At 42.4% G+C, this 20284-nt stretch overlaps 1 protein-coding gene across 1 annotated transcript in view; it reads left to right on the plus strand.

The window, feature by feature from the left end:
- MRE11 (MRE11 double strand break repair nuclease) overlaps positions 1 to 15595 on the plus strand; it is a 594456-nt gene extending 578861 nt beyond the window's left edge. The window contains exon 20 of the mRNA XM_077484966.1: positions 13885 to 15595. Within this exon, the coding sequence (XP_077341092.1) occupies positions 13885 to 13938 (54 nt within the window). The 3' untranslated portion in view covers positions 13939 to 15595. The remainder of the gene's footprint in view (positions 1 to 13884) is intronic.
- The last annotated feature ends 4689 nt before the right edge of the window (positions 15596 to 20284 follow it).

The raw sequence follows: 20284 nt of genomic DNA on the forward strand, positions 1-20284 counted from the left end.
GGCATTATTTCTCCCACTGACACCAATGATGGGGCATTATTTATTCCACTGACACCAACAATGCGGCACTATTTCTCCCACTGACTCCAACGACAGGGCACTTTTCCTTCCACTGACACCAATCATTGGGTTCGCTATTCCTCCCACTGACACCAACGATGGTGCAATATAGCTTCCACTGACACCAACGATGGGGCACTATTCCTCCCCCTGATACGAATGATGCCAAAGATGGGGCACTATTCCTCCCCCTGATACGAATGATACCAACGATGGGGCACTTTCCCTCTCACTAACACCAATGATGAAACACTATTACTCCCAATGACACCAACAATGGGGCACTACTCTTCCTACTGATGCCAACAATGGCGCACTATTCCTCCCAACTATTTATCCCGCTAATATCAATGATTGGGATTGTTTACTCCCACTGGACACAGTCTGGCCCCTTTAAAGTCTGAAGTTCAGTAAACTGGCCCTTTGTTTAGAAAGTTTGGAGACCCCTGCTCTAGCAGATGTAGTGCCTCTGCTCAGCTGGATTGTTGCCTCCTTACGTGTCCCCCCTGGGCGACTGTTCACTGCACTATCCATCCAATGATCCGCTTGGACCAATGTAATTGGGTATATACCATAACTGGATGATCCCTATGGACGCTTAAAATCACTGAAGGAAATACTACTACAACAGTGATCTTCACTTGCTTCTGGGTCCTGTACTCAGTACTTCCCTTCTGGATTTTGAACCCAGGAGGTGTGCTGAGTGGTTTCCCTCCTGGATCAAGAATCCAGGAGGTCACTTACCTGCCATTAACTGCATGCAGAGAATAGTTTGCATCTTCTAAATTAATACAAAGCCATCTCTGATATAGTTGCGTTGATCCAAACTGCAGTGATCCTGTAGCACTGTGAGTCCAAAGAGTCAAGTTTTGGTCTGCTGTTCCTAGTGCAATAGATGACAAGGAAGTCCCAGGAATAGAAAGCCAGGAGGATTAAGGTGTTTTCACCATGAAGGGGGCATATAGGAAATGAGATATATAGCTTTTTGTTTTTTATTAAGACAAAATTGTAGCTTTAGGTTTTTTGTTTTTTCACTTTCAGATTGAGGCTGAACTTCAGACAAATTTCTAAATACACAGATGTAACACAATAATAGAGTTGTCATTTCTCTATCATTCATTAAAGGGCATAGCTGTACTTCTCACAGATCGGTTTAAAGCCATCACCTTCAGGTGCAGGATGCTAAGTGCAACTTAAACTTAAAACATGCCTAAGTGTAAGGCTGACCGCAGGTCAGCCTGTGTTTGTAGGAGGAGTCAGGCTGCATAAAGCCTGCCCTCCTCTGCCCCCTCCTCTCGTTGGATGCTGGCTCTCGTGTAGGGGGGATGTTTTGGCCCCTGGCGGCTCCGCTCATTGGCGGAGGTCTCGGCCGCCCGCCCGCTTCTTCCGAGGTTCCACCGGAGAGGGGGGTTTCGGGTGCCTGCCGACTCGTCCATCTCCACAAGGGGGTCGCTCCCCCCGACCGTGGTTTCCACCCGCCCCCTTCTCCCGGCGTTCTGCAGGGGGAGGGGGTTGGTCTGCCTGGCAGCTCCTGTGTCCACAAGGGAGCCACTTCTCCCGCCCACCTCCTTTCTCCGGGTGTTTCTGCTGTGGGGAGGATTCAGTCGCCTGCTTCTCCTGTGTTTTCTGCCGGGGGGGTTTGACTGCCTGGCGGCTCCTGTCCCCGAGGGAGCCGCTTCTCCTGCCCCTCCCCCCGCTTCTCCCTGCGGCAGTCTCCGGGCTTTGGTGTGGCTGCACGAGTGAGGATTGTGCAAGTGGATGCCATGCTTTGGATTCACAATTGCCTGACTCCTCCCCCCTCCCTCTCTTTAAATTGCATATTACTTATTTAAAAAAAAATCTACTATGCTAAAAAGCAGCATTTCTACATTGCTCATCTAAGCAAGAATTATGCCTGTTACCCCCCCCCCCCCCTCCCCATTCCCCTCTTGTATTCTGAACATGCACAGATGAGACCGCATGCATGGGTTTCCCTCTTACATCTGTGCATGCACATGTTTTCCTCATGCTTGAGCAAAGACTAGTAGCACAGGAGTCCAAAAATGTTCCCACCTTTGCAAACACAGGAAATATCCTGTACTTATGAAGGCGGTGGAGCAAACGGAGAGAGGACTCAAGTTACTCTTTGAGTACTGTGGGGGAAATCTTGATAAATATGCCTTTGAGCGTTTTTGTTGCAAAATGTGTAATTTCCTCAAACATTTTTTCTTAGACTTTTACATTACCATGGTTATAATTGTGTTCTGTAATGCGTGACCAGATTTTCTAATGCCTGTGCCAGAGTTTGTAAACATTTAGCCTAATTCTGAGAAAATAAGCTTTCGTTGCTGCACATTTAGGTAATTTAAAGCTTCAGTGATCCAGAGCCATGCTCTAGTGTTTTAAATCGGCTGTAAAAATGGCAATCTCTCAAGCTCATAGTAATTAAATTAAAAGTAAATAAAACCAGCCCTTCCTAATCAGTAGTACTGGAGATTTGTGATGTTAAAGGTATTTTTACCATTCAATATCAACCTTTTGTAGTATAATTGATGTTAGGAGGATAGTAAGGAGGTCCTTTTCATTGGGAGAACACACTTTTACTTGCATTTATTGGAAGCATTACAATCAGACGGACGGATTGCCACAGATTTACATTTTTCACAAATTTATATTTTTTGATGTTTTGTTAATTTGTGGGGATTTCTTGGCCATTTTTCAGAGAATATGAATAACACAAACATTTTACCTTTACTCATGGTTAGTGTTTGGCTGAAGCCATTTATTATCAATCAACTCTGTTTACTCTTTTTAAATGATAATGGAATGATACCAGCTGATTGGAAAAAAGCCAATGTAGCACCAATATTTAAAAATGACCCAAAATAGGGCCCTGGGAATTACAGACCACTTAGCCTAAACATCAATAGTATGTAAACTCTTGGAGGGCATGATAAGGGACTAAATACAAGATTTTAGTAATGAGAACGGTATCATTGGCAGTAATCAGAATGGATTCATGAAGAATCATTCTTGCCAAACCAATCTATTAACCTTCTATGAGGAGGTGAGTTTCCGTCTAGATAAAGGAAGGCCCATAGATGTGGTGTATCTGGATTTTGAAAAACCATTTGCTTTACAAAATAAAATCCGTTGGCATGGACCATAGGGTGAGTACATGGATTGAAAACTGGCTACAAGGGCGGTAATAAATGGGGAGTACTCGGAATGGCAGGGGTGGGTAGTGGGGTCCCCCAGGGTTCTGTGTTAGGACCATTCCTGTTTAATTTGTTCATAAATGACCTGGAGGATGGGGTAAACAGTTCAATCTCTGTATTTGCAGACAACACTAAGCTAAGCAGGTCAATAACTTCTCTGCAGGATGTGGAAACCTTGCAAAAAGATCTGAACAAATGGATGGGATGGGCAACTACATGGCAAATGAAGTTCAGTGTAGAAAATGTAAAATAATGCATTTGGGTGGAAAAATATGAATGTAATCTATGCAATGGGGGGGAATCTAGGATGGAAAAGGACCTGAGGGTCCTAGCAGATGATAGGCTCACAATGGCATGCAATGCCAAGCTGCTGATAACAAAGCAAACAGAATATTGGCATGTATTAAAAAGGAGATTAATTCCAGAGATAAAATAATTCTCCCACTCTACAAGATTCTGGTCCGGTCGCACCTAGAGTATGATATCCAGTTCTGGGCACCAGTCCTCAGGAAGGATGTGCTGGAAATTGACCAGTAGTACAGAGAAGGGCAACAAAGCTAATAAAGGGGCTGGAGGATATTAGTTATGAGGATATGAGAGGGGATATGATTTCAATTTACAAATACCATACTGGTGACCCCACAATAAGAATAAAAAATTTTTGCAGAAGGTAGTTTAACAAGACCCATGGGCACTAATTAGAAGAAAAGAGGTTTAACCTTAAACTACTCAGAGGGTTCTTTACTGTCAGAGCGGCAAGGATGTGGCATTCCCTTCCACAGGCGGTGGTCTCAGCAGGGAGCATCGATAGTTTCAAAAAACTATTAGATAACCACCTGAACAACCAAAACATACAGGGATATACAAGGTAATGCTGACATATAATCACACACATAGGTTAGATTGGTGGACTTGTGTCTTTTTTCTACCTCACCTACTATGTAACTATAATGGCAACAGAAATTACCCAAATGAAGCCAATCAAAAGTTTACATACCCCAGTTCTTAATACCGTGTATTGCCCCCTTTAACATCAATGACAGCTTGAAGTCTTTTGTGGTATTTCTGGATGAGGCGCTTTATCTTCTCAGATGGTAAAGCTGCCCATTCCTCTTGGCAAAAAGGCTCTAATTCCTGTACATTCTTGGGCTGTCTTGTATGAACTGCACGTTTGAGATCTGCCCAGAGTGGCTCAATGATATTGAGGTCAGGAGACTGAGATGTCCACTCCAGAGCCTTCACTTTATTCTGCTGTAGCCAATGACATATACACACACACACTTTTTATAGTTATATTTACACTTATTATGGGTAATATAGAAAGAGTTGATTATTTACACACATATTTTAAATATATAGTAATATAAGTGCAGATTAAAGTTGTTGTAAACCCTTACCATCCACTTTTTGCTACAGGTAAGCCTATAATAAGGCTTACCTGTAGCTACCCCGGATATCTCCTAAACCTGCATGTTTTAGGAGATATCTCTTGTATCTACATGTGCTGACGTCATCGGCACATGTGCACTGAAGCAACGGCACGTATGTGCCGTTGCTTCAGCAAATGTGCTGTTGCCGTTGCTTCCGCGCGGAAGTGACATCACGGTCCCGGCCACTCACAGCGACAGACCTTGCGATACCTGGATGTAACGCAGGGAGCCATGTCGCCGGCCGGCGTTGTGTACGGGCATTGCAGTGGGGGCTGCGATTTCAGGTGAGTATTACATAATGAGATAGTCTTGCAGGTCTTTTTTTTTTTTCTATTTGGGGTTTACAACCACTTATAAGTTACAGTGCATCTGAAAAGTATTCACAGCGCTTCACTTTTTCCACATTTTGTTATGTTACAGCTTTTTTCCAAAATTGATTAAATTCATTATTTTCTTCAAAATTCTACAAACAATATCCCATAATGGAAACGTGGAAGAAGTTTGTTTGAAATTAATTTTTGAAAATATATTAAAAATTTAAAACAAATCACATACGTACATAAGTATTCACAGACTTTGCTCAATACTTTGTTGAAGCACCTTTGGCACCAATTACAGCCTCAGGTCTTTGAGTATGATGCTACAAGCTTGGCACACTTATTTTTGGGCAGTTTCTCCCATTATTCTTTGCAGGACCTCTCAATCTCTATTAGGTTGGATGGGGAGCGTCAGTGCACAGCCATTTTCAGATATCTCCAGAGATGTTCTATCGGGTTCAAGTCTGGGCTCTGGCTGGGCCACTTAAGGACATTCACAAAGTTGTCCTGTAGCCACTGCTTTGTTATCTTAGCTGTGTGCTTAGGGTCGTTGTCCTATTGGAAAATGAACATTCGCTCCAGTCTGAGGTCCAGAGTGCTCTGGAGCAGGTTTTCATCAAGGTTGTCTCTGTACATTGCTGCATTCAATCTTCCCTCGATCCTGACTAGTCTCCCCCTTCCTTTCGCTGAAAAACATCCCCACAGCATGATTCTGCCACCACCATGCTTCACTGTAGTGAAAGTATTGGCCAGCTGATGAGCAGTGCCTGGTTTCCTCCAGACACAATGCTTGCCATCCAGGCCAAGGGGTTCAATCTTTGTTTCCTCAGATCAGATCATTTTTTTCTGATAATCTGGGAGTCCTTCAGGTGACTTTTGACAAACTCCAGGTGGGCTGTCATGTGCCTTTTACTGAAGATTGGCTTCCGTCTGGCCACTCTACCATACAGGCCTGATTGGTGAAGTGCATTAGAGATGGTTGTTGTTCTGGGTGGATACTTGCCAATATTCAGACTGTGTGTACTTACTTAAAGATTTACAATGTATTTACAGTTTTCGACACCTCATAGAAGGTGGACTTTGTTTAGACTCAGTTATCTGTGAGACCATCATAGACAGTAAGCTAGATGATTAAAAACAAATGTACAGTATCTTACAAAAAGTAAGTACACCCCTCACATTATTTTATTTTTTTTATCTCTTCATGTGACAATACTGAAGAAATGACACGTTGCTGCAATGTGAAGTGTACAGTTTGTATAACAGTGTAAATTCGCTGTGTCCCCTCAAAATTACTCAACGCACACAGCCATTAATGTCTAAACCATTGGCAACACAAGTGAGTACATGCCTAAGTGAAAATGTCCAAATTGGGCCCAATTAGCCATTTTCCCTCCCCGGTGTCATGTGACCCGTTAGTGTTACAAGGTGTAACGTGTGAATGGGGAGGAGATGTGTTAAATTTGGTGTTATCACTCTGACTCTCATACTGGTCACTGGACGTTCAACATGGCACTCATGGCAAAGAACTCGGAGTATCTGAAAAAAAGAATTGTTACTCTACATATAGATGGCCCAGGCTATAAGAAGATTGCCAAGACCCTGAAACTGAGCTGCAGCACAGTGGTCAAGACCATGCAATGGTTTAACAGGACAGGTTCTACTCAGAACAGGCCTCACCATGGCTGACCAAAAGAAGTTGAGTGTATGTGCTCAGCATCATATCCAGAGGTTGTCTTTGGAAAATGATGTATTGCTGCAGAGGTTGAAGGGGCAGGGGGTGAGCCTGTCAGTGCTCAGACCATACGCCGCACACAGCATCAAATTGGTCCCCAGAAGCCTCTTTTAAAGATGATACACAAGAAAGCCCACAAACAGTTTTCTGAAGATAAGCAGACTAAGGACATGGATTACATGTCCGGTGGTCTGATGAGACCAAGAAAAAAATGGTTTAGTTCAGATGGTGTCAAGCATGTGTGGTGGCAACCAGGTGAGGAGTACAATTGTGTATTGCCTACAGTCAAGCGTGGTGGTGGGAGTGTCATGGTCTGGGACTGCATGAGTGTTGCCGGCACTGGGGAGCTACAGGTCATTGAGGGAACCATGAATGCCAACATGTACTGTTACATACTGATGCAGAGTATGATCCCCTCCCTTCGGAGACTGGGCCGCAGGGCAGTATTCCAACATAACGACCCCAAACACACCTCCAAGATGAACACTGCCTTGCTAAAGAAGCTGAGGGTAAAGGTGACGGACTGGCCAAGCATGTCTCCAGACCTAAACCTATTTGAGCATCTGTGGGGCATCCTCAAATGGAAGGTGGAGGAGTGCAAGGTCTCTAACATCCACCAGCTCTGTGATGTCATCATGGAGGAGGGAAAGAGGACTCCAGTGGCAACCTGTGAAGCTCTGGTGAACTCCATGCCCAAGGAGGATAGGGCAGTACTGGAAAATAATGGTGGCCACACAAAATATTGACACTTTGAGCCCAATTTGGACATTTTCAATTAGGCGTGTACTCACTTTTGTTGTCAGCAGTTTATCAATCACAGCACCGGAACCTGTGAACCTGGGAATAACTCCAAAAGACATGTTACAGCGGTGTACAGTGACCGCTGCAACAGCTTTGATCTAATGTAAGTATTTCATAATGAGCTAGTATGCGATGCATATTAGCTTATTGTGTCTTTGTCTTGCAGGTTGTTTTAACCGCTTCAGCCCCGGAAGATTTTACTCCCTTTCTGACCAGAGCACTTTTTACAATTTGGCAATGCGTCGCTTTAACTGACAATTGTGCAGTTGTGCGATACTGTACCCAAATGAAATTGGTGTCCTTTTTTTCCCACAAATAGAGCTTTCTTTTGTGTTATTTCATCACCTCTGCGGTTTTTATTTTTTGGGCTGCAAACAAAAAAAGAGCGACAATTTTGAAAAAAGAGAACAATATTTTTTACTTTTTGCTATAATAAATATCCACCATTTAAAAAAAAAAGAAACAAATTTATCAGTTTAGGCCAGTATGTATTCTACATATTTTTGTTTAAAAATAAAATCGCAAAAAGTATGTATTGATTCGTTTGTGCAAAAGTTATAGGTCTACAAAATAGGGCATAGACTTATGGCATTTTTATTATTATTTTTTTTTCTAGTAATGGCGGCAATCTGTGATTTTTATTGGACTGCGACATTGCGGCGGACAGATTGGACACATTTTTGGAACTATTGACATTAATACAGCGATCGGTACTATAACAATGCACTGATTACTGTGTAAATGGCACTGGCAGGAAAGGGGTTAACACTGGCGATCAAGGGGTTAAATGTGTTCCCTCGTTAGTGTTTCTAACTGTATGGGGATAGGACTGACTTGGGGAGGAGATGTATTGTTATTCCTACTTAGTAGGAACAAACAATATGTCTCCTCTCCCCTGACAGAACAGGGATTTTTGTGTTTACACACACAAATCCCTGTGCTGGCGCTCTTGTACGCGATCACACCCACCGGCCACTTGCATTGGGACACCTGCTGTGCAGCGAGCGAACATGCACCCCCTAGCGGCTCCTAAAGGGTATGATGTACTCATACTGGGTTTCGCCCAGAAGTGCCTTCTGCCTCAGTATATAGACGTGAGCCGATCGGGAACCGGTTAGAGAGCAACTCCACATCTGTTGAGAAAAAACATTCCCCTCTGTGTGATCTATGTACTGCGCATTGCAGGGATTTTAACTAACTTTGTTATAGATTCCTACTTTTTGTTATTCTGAACAAATAGCTGTTTGTTTGTTTGTGTCTTAGACCCCTTTCACACTGGATCGTTTTTCAGGCGTTAAAAAAGCGCCTGTAAAGCGCTTGAAAGAAGCCTCATCTGCAATCCCAATGTGAAAGCCCTTTCACAATGTCAGCGCCCAAAAAATGCTCATAAAGCGCCGCTTAAACTAGCATTGCTTTACCAGCATTTTTTGAGCTCTATTGAGGTGCATTTAACCCCTGCTAGTGGCCAAATAAAGGGTTAAAAGCGCCCACAAAGAGCTGCTGCCAAAAGCGCTTTTCAGGTGCTTTCCATTGATTTCAATGGGAAGGGGCGCTTTAGGAGCAGTGTATTCACCGCTACAAACGCGCTGAAAAGAAGCTGCTTGCAGGACTTTTTTTTTTACTCCCTGCCAGCGCAGCGCCTCAGTGTGAAAGCACTCGGGCTTTCACATTGGGATTGCAGTTGCGGCTTCTTTCAAGTGTTTTACATGTGCTTATTTTAACGCTAAAGCACCTGAAAAACGCCATAATGTGAAAGGGATCTCAGTGTGGAAGCACTCGGGCTTTCACATTGGGATTGCAGATGAGGCTTCTTTCAGGCATTTTACATGTTTGTTTTTTTTTAACACTAAAGCGCCTGAAACACGCCCCAGTGTGAAAGGGATCTTAGTGAATCTGTATGGGAGTGATTTCTTAATGGTCAATCAGCTGTTGCCGCTGCTTTCCTAATGAGGAAAGTCGCAGGGTCTGCATTTTTGCTGCAGGAGATGCTCACATTCTGACTTGTATTTTGCTGCAGACCTCTGGGAAAATCAATAAGCCAATTACACAAGCAGAAATTTACATTTCTGGGGGGGGCGTTCCATACACCCTCTGTTTACAGAACGCTTCCATGTAGCCATATTGCATTTTACAGAAAATTACATCGCAGCAGATTGAAAAGGAAAGGTCATTTTTACAGTAATACCATTCAATTACAATATAACTTCTGTTGCTTTGTATATGCTATATGAATATTATTATTCTTTTGCCCCACAAAAGTGGAGCTACCCTTTAAGTCATGCTCTCTGTGCAGTGTGTTTTCTGTATGATGTAGTCAGTTTGGTGTTTGGTAGTAACCTTTTTTTTTATTACCCCAAACAAATTTAAGGTAGAGAGATTTTGAGTTTGATATGATCATGGCAGATTGATGAGGACATGAATTAAGAAAAAAAATACAGAATCAGGGACTCTGATGACTTTGAGACCCTCCCTTTATATGATCTTGTTGTGCTTCTATACTAGTTTTCGAAGTGATCATACAAATGTATCTTCAGTTTTAGGTCCCTTTCACACTGGTGGGGTACACCTGTTAAGCGGGGATCTCTCCACTGGTGCAGAGTGGACACAGACACAGCCTGTTCTCCTCTGTTGGCTGAGGGATAGAAACGGACTGCCTGTCTGCTTCTATCCAACTGTCATCTAATCCAGACAGATGGGGAATGGATCCTCCTCTGTCTTTTTTAGTGGACGGGATCAGATCGGATGACTGACACATGTCCGTTGTTATCCACCACTTCATAGAGAGTAATGGATAGTCCGATCGGGTCCGACTGAAAAAATTGACAAGCAGACCCAATCAGTCTATCTGTGTGAAAGGGACCTTGCTGGGAACAAAATTCCCTCCAGTTAACTACTTTATTTACATTGGTAGAATTTTAGTAAACTTTATTTGCAGATTCCTACCTATCCCTGTCCTGAAGAAATTGTGTTTTACTTCAAAATTTCCATTCTCCCACTGATTTCTGAATGAGAGGATCAGCTTTTATTAAATATATGAATTTCTAGCGGATATAAAAGACACATTATGCAGCTCTGTACTTTCCTTAATGCTACTATACTTTGAATCAGGGTGGATTTGATTTAAATCAAGTCAGTTTAAATCACTAGTAAAACAGCTTGATTTAAATCAACTTGATTTTAATCATAATTTTTAAAAAGCAACTGTCGTCTCTGTCCTGCAGAGGCTCCTCCTCTGACCCGCTGTTGACTCACCGACAGTCCCATTCACTTTAATGGGATGGCTGGTGATGCGGCAGCAGGTGAGTGAATGCCCGCTAACAGGAGCTGCCATGATGGAGTTGAAATGACAGGTGCTCTTTAAATGTATGGACTCATTCTTGCTGGTGGTTGTTATCTTTAATATTTGCAAACAAAATTAAGGTTTCCAATTTAAAATAATAAGCTGTCAGGTTAGTAAAACAGCGATATCAGAACCGATTCAATCATACAGTTTGTAGTGTACATAGATTTGCAAAACAATGGGATAAAGGAATATTCCTGAATTTTGTCGTATCTCATGGTTACTGTGAAATTGTGTGAATGCATCAGCTTTCAGAGGTGTGAATTCATTGAATGAATTTACTAAAAATGTAAATATTGCAGAAAATGCAGCCTCATGCTACATAACTAAACTCCATTTCATGCTGAATAAACACAATTATTAATGTATCTTAAATAGAAAACTATCTTTAGATTTCCAAAAGCATTTTATTAAAATACAATTGATAAAAATTCAAACAAATCGATTTAAATTAAAAAGAAAACAGATTTTTTTTTTTTTTAAATAATTGATTTACCGTATATCCACCCTGCTTCTAATGTTGGCAAAAGAAACAGGACCCCACCAGACATCAATTATGCCAGCTGTAGTAACCAGCAATTGGTTGGACACAACCTTGTGGCAGGTTTTGATCTAATTTTCAGCTCCAACTTCACCAAGCTCCAACCTCACCAAACGTGTCAGTATTACATTTTATGTCCCTGTATGATGTGGTCATTCAGGTGCTTATCCAATAGTTTTTTGAAATTCTCGATGCTCCCTGCTGAGACCACCGCCTGTGGAAGGGAATTCCACATCCTAACCGTTCTTACAGTAAAGAACTCTCTACGCTTTTCTTTTCATTTTAGTGAATCACTGCGTGTCTTATTAAATTCCCTTTTGCAGAAAAGTTTTATGGCTATTGAGGGGTCACCGGTGTGGTATTTGTACATTGAAATCATATCCCCTCTCATGCATCTCTTCTCCAGAGAAAATAAGTACAGTGCTCTTAACCTTTCCTCATAACTAAGGTCCTCCAGTCCCCTTATTAGTTTTGTTGCCCTTCTCTGGACTCTCTTCAGTTCCAGCACATCCTTCCTGAGGACTGGTGCCCAGAACTGGACAGCATACTCCAGGTGCGGCTGGACTAGAGTTTTGTAGAGCGAGAGAATTGTCGTTTTATCTCTGGAGTTGATCCCCTTTTTAATGCATGCCAATATTCTGTTTGCTTTGCTTGCAGCAGCAGAACACAGACAACATAAAACTGGACAATTGAATCAAAAGCTGTTTCATGGCCAGGTGTGGGTTACTCCTTTGTTATTTCTTCATTACATAAGCAGATGGTTACACCCCAACTGTGCAGGCGAGAGCGAGCTGCGCGTGCACGCTGGTGGCGCCGTGTTCCCGGGAACACAGCTTGTCACCGACGCTGGTAAACAGCCATTGGCCAGCTGTTTACCCACGTGATCGGTATGATCACTAAATGTAAACAAACCGCGGTAACATCTCGTTGCCGCTTACAGTGTACACACCAATCACACTGATTGCCCCCCCCCCAATAAAGAGGACTTGTCACTCACAGTCCATTAGAGTACCTGTCACAGCCCATCCCAGTACCCAAGTACCTGTCACAGCCCATCTGAGTACCTGTCACAGCCCATCTGAGTACCTGTCACAGCCCATCTGAGTACCCGAGTACCTGTCACAGCCCATCAGAGTACCCAAGTACCTATCACAGCCCATCAGAGTACCCAAGTACCTGTCACAGCCCATCAGAGTACCTGAGTACCTGTCACAGCCCATCAGAGTACCCAAGTACCTGTCACAGCCCATCAGAGTACCCAAGTACCTGTCACAGCCCATCAGAGTACCTGAGTACCTGTCACAGCCCATCAGAGTACCCAAGTACCTGTCACAGCCCATCAGAGTACCTGAGTACCTGTCACAGCCCATCAGAGTACCTGAGTACCTGCCACAGCCCATCAGAGTACCTGAGTACCTGTCACAGCCCATCAGAGTACCTGAGTACCTGTCACAGTCCATCTGAGTACCCGAGTACCTGCCACAGTCCATCTGAGTACCCGAGGACCTGTCACAGTCCATCTGAGTACCCGAGTACCTGTCCCGGCCCATCAGAGTACCTGAGTACCTGTCACAGCCCATCAGAGTACCTGAGTACCTGCCACAGCCCATCAGAGTACCTGAGTACCTGTCACAGCCCATCAGAGTACCTGAGTACCTGTCACAGTCCATCTGAGTACCCGAGTACCTGCCACAGTCCATCTGAGTACCCGAGGACCTGTCACAGTCCATCTGAGTACCCGAGTACCTGTCCCAGTCCATCTGAGTACCCGAGTACCTGTCACAGTTCATCTGAGTACTTGTCAAAGTCCATATGAGTACCTGAATACCTGTCACAGTTCATCTGTGTACTTGTCACAATCCATATGAGTACCTGTCAGAGTTTATCTGAGTACCCGAGTACCTGTCACAGTCCATGCGATTACCTATCACCTCCTTCAAAGTACCCGAATACCAGTCACCAGACCATCAGAGAACCTGTCACCAGGCCATCAGAGTACCTAAGTACCTTTCACCAGGCCATCAGAGTACCTGGCAAAATGCAAAAAGCACAAAAAATGCATAGGTGTGAATTAAGCCTTAGAACCTGGAAAACCAGAAAGGAGGAAACCCAGTCTTTGGTAATGTCCATGGGTTCCAACTTCAAGCAGTCATTACAAGTAAAGGATTCTCAACAAAATATTACAAATTAACATTTTATTTATAATTATATTCATTTCTCCCATTACATTTGAGCCCCGGGGGGGGCTGTGTATAGAAATGGTTGCAGTTCCTAAAATTTGTACTTGATATTCATGTTCAACCCCTTGAATTAAAGCTGAAATTCTGCACTTAAAATTAATTTGGATTGTTCCATTTTAATTTTTACTCTGGTGGCATACAGAGCCAAAGGTATGAAAATTGTACCTGTGTCCAAATATATATGGACCTAACTGTATATTTGTTTTTTCTTTATTTTCCATAGGATGAATTTAATCCGTTCAAGAGCTCGACATCTTCCAGAAGAAACCGTCGATAGATCTCTCCTGTCAACCGTAGTACTGTCTGCTTTGTCATCCTGTTTAATGTCATCAGTCTAAATGTGTAGAGCATGGACTGCTACTGAAAGGGCAAGTGCCTATAATGAGACGTGATAATGGGGGTTGATGGCCTGTATCGATCTCTTCTTCCTAAGGTTCAGCCATGTGTGTTAGCATGGTGTATCTGTGAATCAAACTGACATGTTTGTCTGACATGATGAAGAACTACAAGGGAAAAAAAATACTACTTTTACCTAGTTAATGTTTTTTTGTTAATATACGTTTGAAGTTAAAGCTGACAATATCTGACAGTACAGAGCCAGTAGAACTACAGGCAAAACTTTTTTTTCGTTTTGGATAGAGTTAGGGAAAGTTATTGCCCCCGATAGGTTGTTTTTTTTTTTTTTTGCCATCTATGTCCTAATAGAGAGATCTGTTTTCATTCCTGTCCCATAGCTAAAACAGGGAGTGAGTGGAAATCCCTCCAAAGTGAGGGAATCCCTGGTTGCCACCAGTGTCAGCATAATGAATGTCCTCACTGGAAGATATACCCTCTATTACTGCTCTATGGACAACCCAAAATTTGGTATTTTCTGTTTACTTTAGTTTTCGATGATAACAGTAAACAGGACAAATAGAGAGGTTCAATCTCCCTGACAGGTTGAATATCTCTCCACTGTATGCAAAACTAAAAAAAAAAGTTTTTGCCTTTTAGTTATACTTTAGTGCTTAAAAGGCCTACCATTCTAGTTCCACCTACATCTGATAATTCTGTTTTGGTGAATTGTATTACTTGTTGTTGTTTTCTTCTTGAACAGTTCCATGACAAGATCCCCTTGCAGTTGTTTGTGTCTGATCCTCTAGAACAGACTTTGTCAGGATTCCGGGAAACCCCAGGTTTCCTCCAAAGGTTGCCAGGGGTTCCTTGAGCAATGAGCAGTTTTACCTCTGAGATATGTAACCACTAACGCCAATTATGTTTTTAGATATTTGTATGGGGGACATTCCTGCCACTTATGGTGGTTTAACTGTCTACAACTACATTCTGCTTACAATATTAGGAATTAATGAGGGGGAGATGATCATAACAAAGGGGCAGACAGAGTAAGGCCAGCCAAAGACTTAGTGACTTTCTTTCCTGCACCCACAGGTTGCAGGAAAGAATTTTGTTTGATTCTCCCATCAACACAGACAGTGTTGACAGGGGATTCCCTCCTGCTGAGTCATGGGTCTTCTCCCGGCGGGGGAAGCCATCCCCGCCGTGATAACACAGTGATTTTTGTTAGCGGCTATAACAGCTACTAGCAATAATCACATGTAAAATTTGGCAGGCTGGTTGTACCCAAGTTGATTGAACGATCAACTTGGGCACATTCAGCCTACCCATACATGGTTTGAATCTCAGATGTTTCCTTCTGAACTGGCTGAGATTTGAACCATCTATGGCTGGCTTTAGGAATTGTGGTGTTGCCAAGATAGATAAGGTTGTATATAATTCAGTTGGCTAGCTCCGTCAAAAAAAAAATGGATTATCAGTTTCAGAAGGCGTTGTCTTTTAAATGTTTAAGTAAGTTAACCAATTTTGATGCCTTAGGCTGGCCTCTCAAGTACCAATTTTCTTATAAGGATTAAAGTGATTGTAAAGCTTAAATTTTTTTTTTAAAATAACAAACATGTCATACTTACCTCCACTGTGCAGCTCGTTTTGCACAGTAGAGGTAAGTATGACACAGTCTTCTAGGGTCCCTCTGTGGCTCTCGCGGCTCCTCACCACATCAAATAACCCCCCTAGAAGAATCGCTCTCCCATTCGTCCATAGCCGCCGAATCTATGACTCCCGGCGTCCGCGTCGTTGGATTTGATTGACAGCAGCAGAAGCCAATGGCTGAGCTGCTATCTATCCAATCAAGAGCCGAGAACCCCCGGGCAGAGGGACAGCGCGTCCCCGCCAGATGAAGTTCCAGGGCTCAGGTAAATAAAATGGGGGTACTGGGGGGCCCTTTAAGGAGTTTTTAATAAGGTTTTTCTTATAAGCAACCATTTTTATTTTTTTGTACTCAAAACGCTGAATCCCATAAAGTGCTAATTTGATAAATGAGGGCTTTTAAGAAACATAATACTGATAGGCTACAAAACGTATCTTGGCTCTTCTACTTACCCTGACTCACTTGTAGAGTAAAGGACAAGAATGAGGACAGGGCATCCCTGAGAACTTAGTGAATCACATTTATTCCTGGCTGATGTAATAATTAAGTGCACACAAGAAATAAAGGATTAGTCCTAAACAGAGTAGCAAATGCTTAAAGCTGTTTTAAACCAAAAAGCCAAACATTTATTATATTGCAGCTTACCAGTTCTTAGATGTGTTCGTGGACTGTATTTGTTTTCTTTTTTAGGCTGTCTTCTATTTTCATCTGGTGATCCAACCAGTAAGTGGGTTGTTTTACATGATTTGCTGTAACTGCTTATACAGTATTAAATGGAGTTTGGCTGCAGTTTATTAGCGCATCTACATCTGCTAGTAGCTGACAATGCTGCTGTCCAAATGTGCCCCTGTGCTCCTTCATCTGGAGTTGAAGCGCTGTAATACAGGGGTTGTGTTACTGGCCAGATCACCAGGTGAAAACAGAGGGTAAAAAGCTTATAAAAGAAAACAAATACAGCCACCATATTTAATACCACTTTAATTTCTTCCCCACGTATGGCCCAGAACACATAACTGTAGAACTTGGACATGGCACTCATAAACAATTTGGGACTCCTGTACTTATATCAACAGCAGAAGAGACAGCTTAAAAAAATTCAAATTGTTACCAATTAGTCACGTTGTCACGTGGCTCCTTGGTTTGTACTGATCTTCAATTAAGGACGTGTCACATGGTGAGTGATAGTGTCACCGAGGACTCTGCAAGCCATAAAGTCACTGAAATTTGACTTTCTTTGTCACGATTGAAGGTTGCTTCACTGCTTCACTGACCAAACACTACTAAAATTTAATTAATAGCAGGGAAGCAACAGAAGACAACATATTGCTGGTTTGGAAGTGGGAAAGCAAATCTCCACTGGATAATTTTAAAGCAGATCTAAACACTCCTATCCTTTACAGTCCAGGAAGCTGCCATCTCACCCTGTGTTTGATCTTCAGTTTCCATGGTGCTGAACGTTTCATCAGTTATAACTCCAGCCATTTGATGGCTTGACAGTTTGGTTGAGAGCATAAGCAACTGTAGCAGTATTCATACAGGACAGGCCTTGAATTAATGTGTTTTGGGTTCAATAGAGGGATTTAGTTCCCCCTAAGTTGAATTTTTGAGATGCTGTTGCTGTCACCAGTTAAATGATCACCCATGTGACCTGGGTGACATGAAGCATTGGCCCTCCCCTCCATGCATGTTATTTTCTTAGGCGAATGATGTGCACTTTGTCCACTCCGCCTCCTGGTATATGTACGTCATATATCTCAGGAAGCCGCTGGGTTACTGATGACATTGCAAAGGAAGATGGGGCCAGAAAAGAAGCAGATCTCAGCAGGACAACACTGGATCTGCTGGGCAGGTGAATAGCTGAATAAGAGAGCATGAAGATCTGCTTTAATTACATATTTTCTCCTACCAAGACACACTAAACTTCATGCATTGTATGGGACTAAAGCTTAAAAAATACCTCCACCTTCCATTGATGCAGTGGTTTCATCCCTCATCGCCCACTGTCGTCTTCTCCCCGGATACTTCCGAGTGCTGGGTTTTTTACCTCTTGATTAGCTGGGGGGGGGGGGGTGTAATGAAGTCATCCTGTATGACATGCACACGGGAGACAGTCATTCCGAATGCACAGGTCAGTTTCAATCGGCACGCTGCCTGTGTGCCAGGATGCCACTCCTTCGCATTTGCGGGAGCGTCATCATCCCACACCAACCAGTCAAGACCTGTACCTGGATGAAGCTTGGGAAAAGATGCCAGCAAGGAACTTCACAAGCATCAGACCATAGTATTTTTACCTTTAAGGCTAGTTTACACTTGCTTCTAAACATGGCTTTGGACATGCTTAGTTAAAGCTCTCTGAACACCCATCAAAGCCCCTGTCACTAAATAAAATGGTTAGCTTACAGTCCTGTTTACGCCTCGCTTTTGCTTGATGCTTCGATTAGGCTTTGGTGGGGCTTCAATGAGGCTTCAGTGAGGGTTCATGAAAGCTTTTCAATAGACCTCTTTGGAGGCTTTGAAGATGCTTTGAAGCACCACTAAAGGTACATGGGGTATATTTTTTGAAGCAAAGCAAAAGAAAGGTATAAACAGGACTGCAAGCTAGCCATTTTATTTAGTGACAGGAGCTTTGACTGGCGTTTGGAGAGCTTTAACAAACCCTGTTTGAAGCAAGTGTAAACTAGCCGTTAATGTGTGTTGAAGTCGAAACAAGTGTAAATGAACCCTTAGTTCTGCTTTAACACATTAGTAATATCAACTGTTGTTTTCTTTGGGAATCCAAAAGATTCAAATTTGAAGGTTCTAACTGTAATTTTGCATCTCACAATGCCTAGGTTTGGGTTAGGTGAGTATCACTAGGGGGGAACCCAGGGTAGCAGCTCCTCCGGGAAACCTCTTCTAGCCATTCTGTCATTTATTAATTAAAACAAGACTGCTAACATAGCTCAATGGTAACCTTAAGACAGTAAACTATATTAATAGCCTTGCTCTGCATGACCAACCAGCCTCACTAAAATGTTCAACAATATCTGAGTCTTTTGTGAGTCAGTATCTGACAATAGTAAATTGACCTTTAAAAAGTCAAATGCTTAGACGGAAATGCTAGCTATATCATCACACAGACTCAAAAGGGACCAGGGGGTTACCCCCATGACCACATTAATGAGGATTGGCAAAGCATGAGGAAATATCCAGCAATATCTCAAATATATGAGTAAATGTATAATGTGGATAGCCTCCATATGGCTTGCCATTGATGCAACTCTCTCAAAGGAACAGCATTTCTTTAATTTCACTTCACTTACTGCAAAGATTAGATAAAACTGACATGACATGCTGTATAATACTGCTACACTATCATAACTGCTGCTTCAGCCTTTTCTCCCATAGTGCCCTATTACAGTAATGATTACATTTTTATCATGTGACATCCCTGTTTTTCTTCTGATCCAAAAGTAGCCAGCTCTTCACTGAACAAGTAAAACGGTACTTTCCTATATTCTGCGTACGTGCCAGATGCTCTTGTCCTATATTTGTCTTATAAACGTATTATGAACGTCTCACCTATTGTTTTACAGTTTTCTAAAAAAAAAAAAAAACTATGCAATTTGTCTGAAACCTACTTATTTTCTGATTACCTACAAGTAAATTTGGAATGTATTTTCACAGTTCTGCTTTTAGAAATGCCCAAAGTAACCACAATGATTTGTAGGGATATGTGATATGTGATTCATTAAAGAGACCTTCAGGGCTAAGTAAATGGAGATTTGTGTTTTCATGCCACTGTTCTTTCATTTCCCATTAGCGCTCTTTAATTTGTCTTCCTGCTTGCTGTCTGTCGTGCAGGCACAAAAACAAATTGTGGATTTGGCTCATAATGTTCAAAGTTTAATATTATTTTAATAATAAAGATTTTCTTATGTGTGTTGCGTTATCACTTTGCTATTTTTTTATCCATTAAGGAGCCCACATATAGTAGAGAGTGCATACCGCTATTTATAGGACACCACAGTGTTGACTCCACTCTGTGCCTGCATTTTACTAGCTAATCATAAAATACAGGATGCACTGTGGATCCTAAGCCCATCATTTCACTATAGCGATCTCAGACATCGCATGTGCCGATCACATGCGATGTCTGTGCGATGCGAGTACAGCCATACAGTTCTATGGCTGAACTCGCATTGGATTTGCAGAAAAAAAGGTGCAGGGACTTTTTTTTTTTACCCGCAATGGAATTGGATTGCATGGGTGTTCTCACCCATGCGATCTGATTCCTGTCCAACTCCACAGTTCGCACTGTGATTTGTGAATTGATCTGGGGGTGTCATTAACATTGTATTGACACCTGCAGTGGTTTGCAGAGGGCAGTGTGAACTGCCTGTGGGAGAGATGCAATGCATCGCTACAGTGTGAACCTAGGCTAAAGAATGTATAGGAAAGGAAGGTACTCCCCTAAGAGTTGACATCGCCGACAAAGCGGATGGAGACACTAGTACAAACTAGTACTTGTACACTAGTACAAACCTTCAATAGTGGAACATCACCAACACAACACATTGAAAGCCCAGATAGCAGCCCTTTTTTATTAATCACAGAAGATGTGGTTTGGTGCCATACTTTAGCCCCTTCATCAGGTAGA

Source organism: Lithobates pipiens, unplaced genomic scaffold, assembly GCF_037356315.1.
Source record: "Lithobates pipiens isolate NorthernLeopardFrog02 unplaced genomic scaffold, aLitPip1_a1.2 Scaffold_17, whole genome shotgun sequence".
In the NCBI taxonomy this organism is placed as follows: Eukaryota; Metazoa; Chordata; class Amphibia; order Anura; family Ranidae; genus Lithobates; species Lithobates pipiens.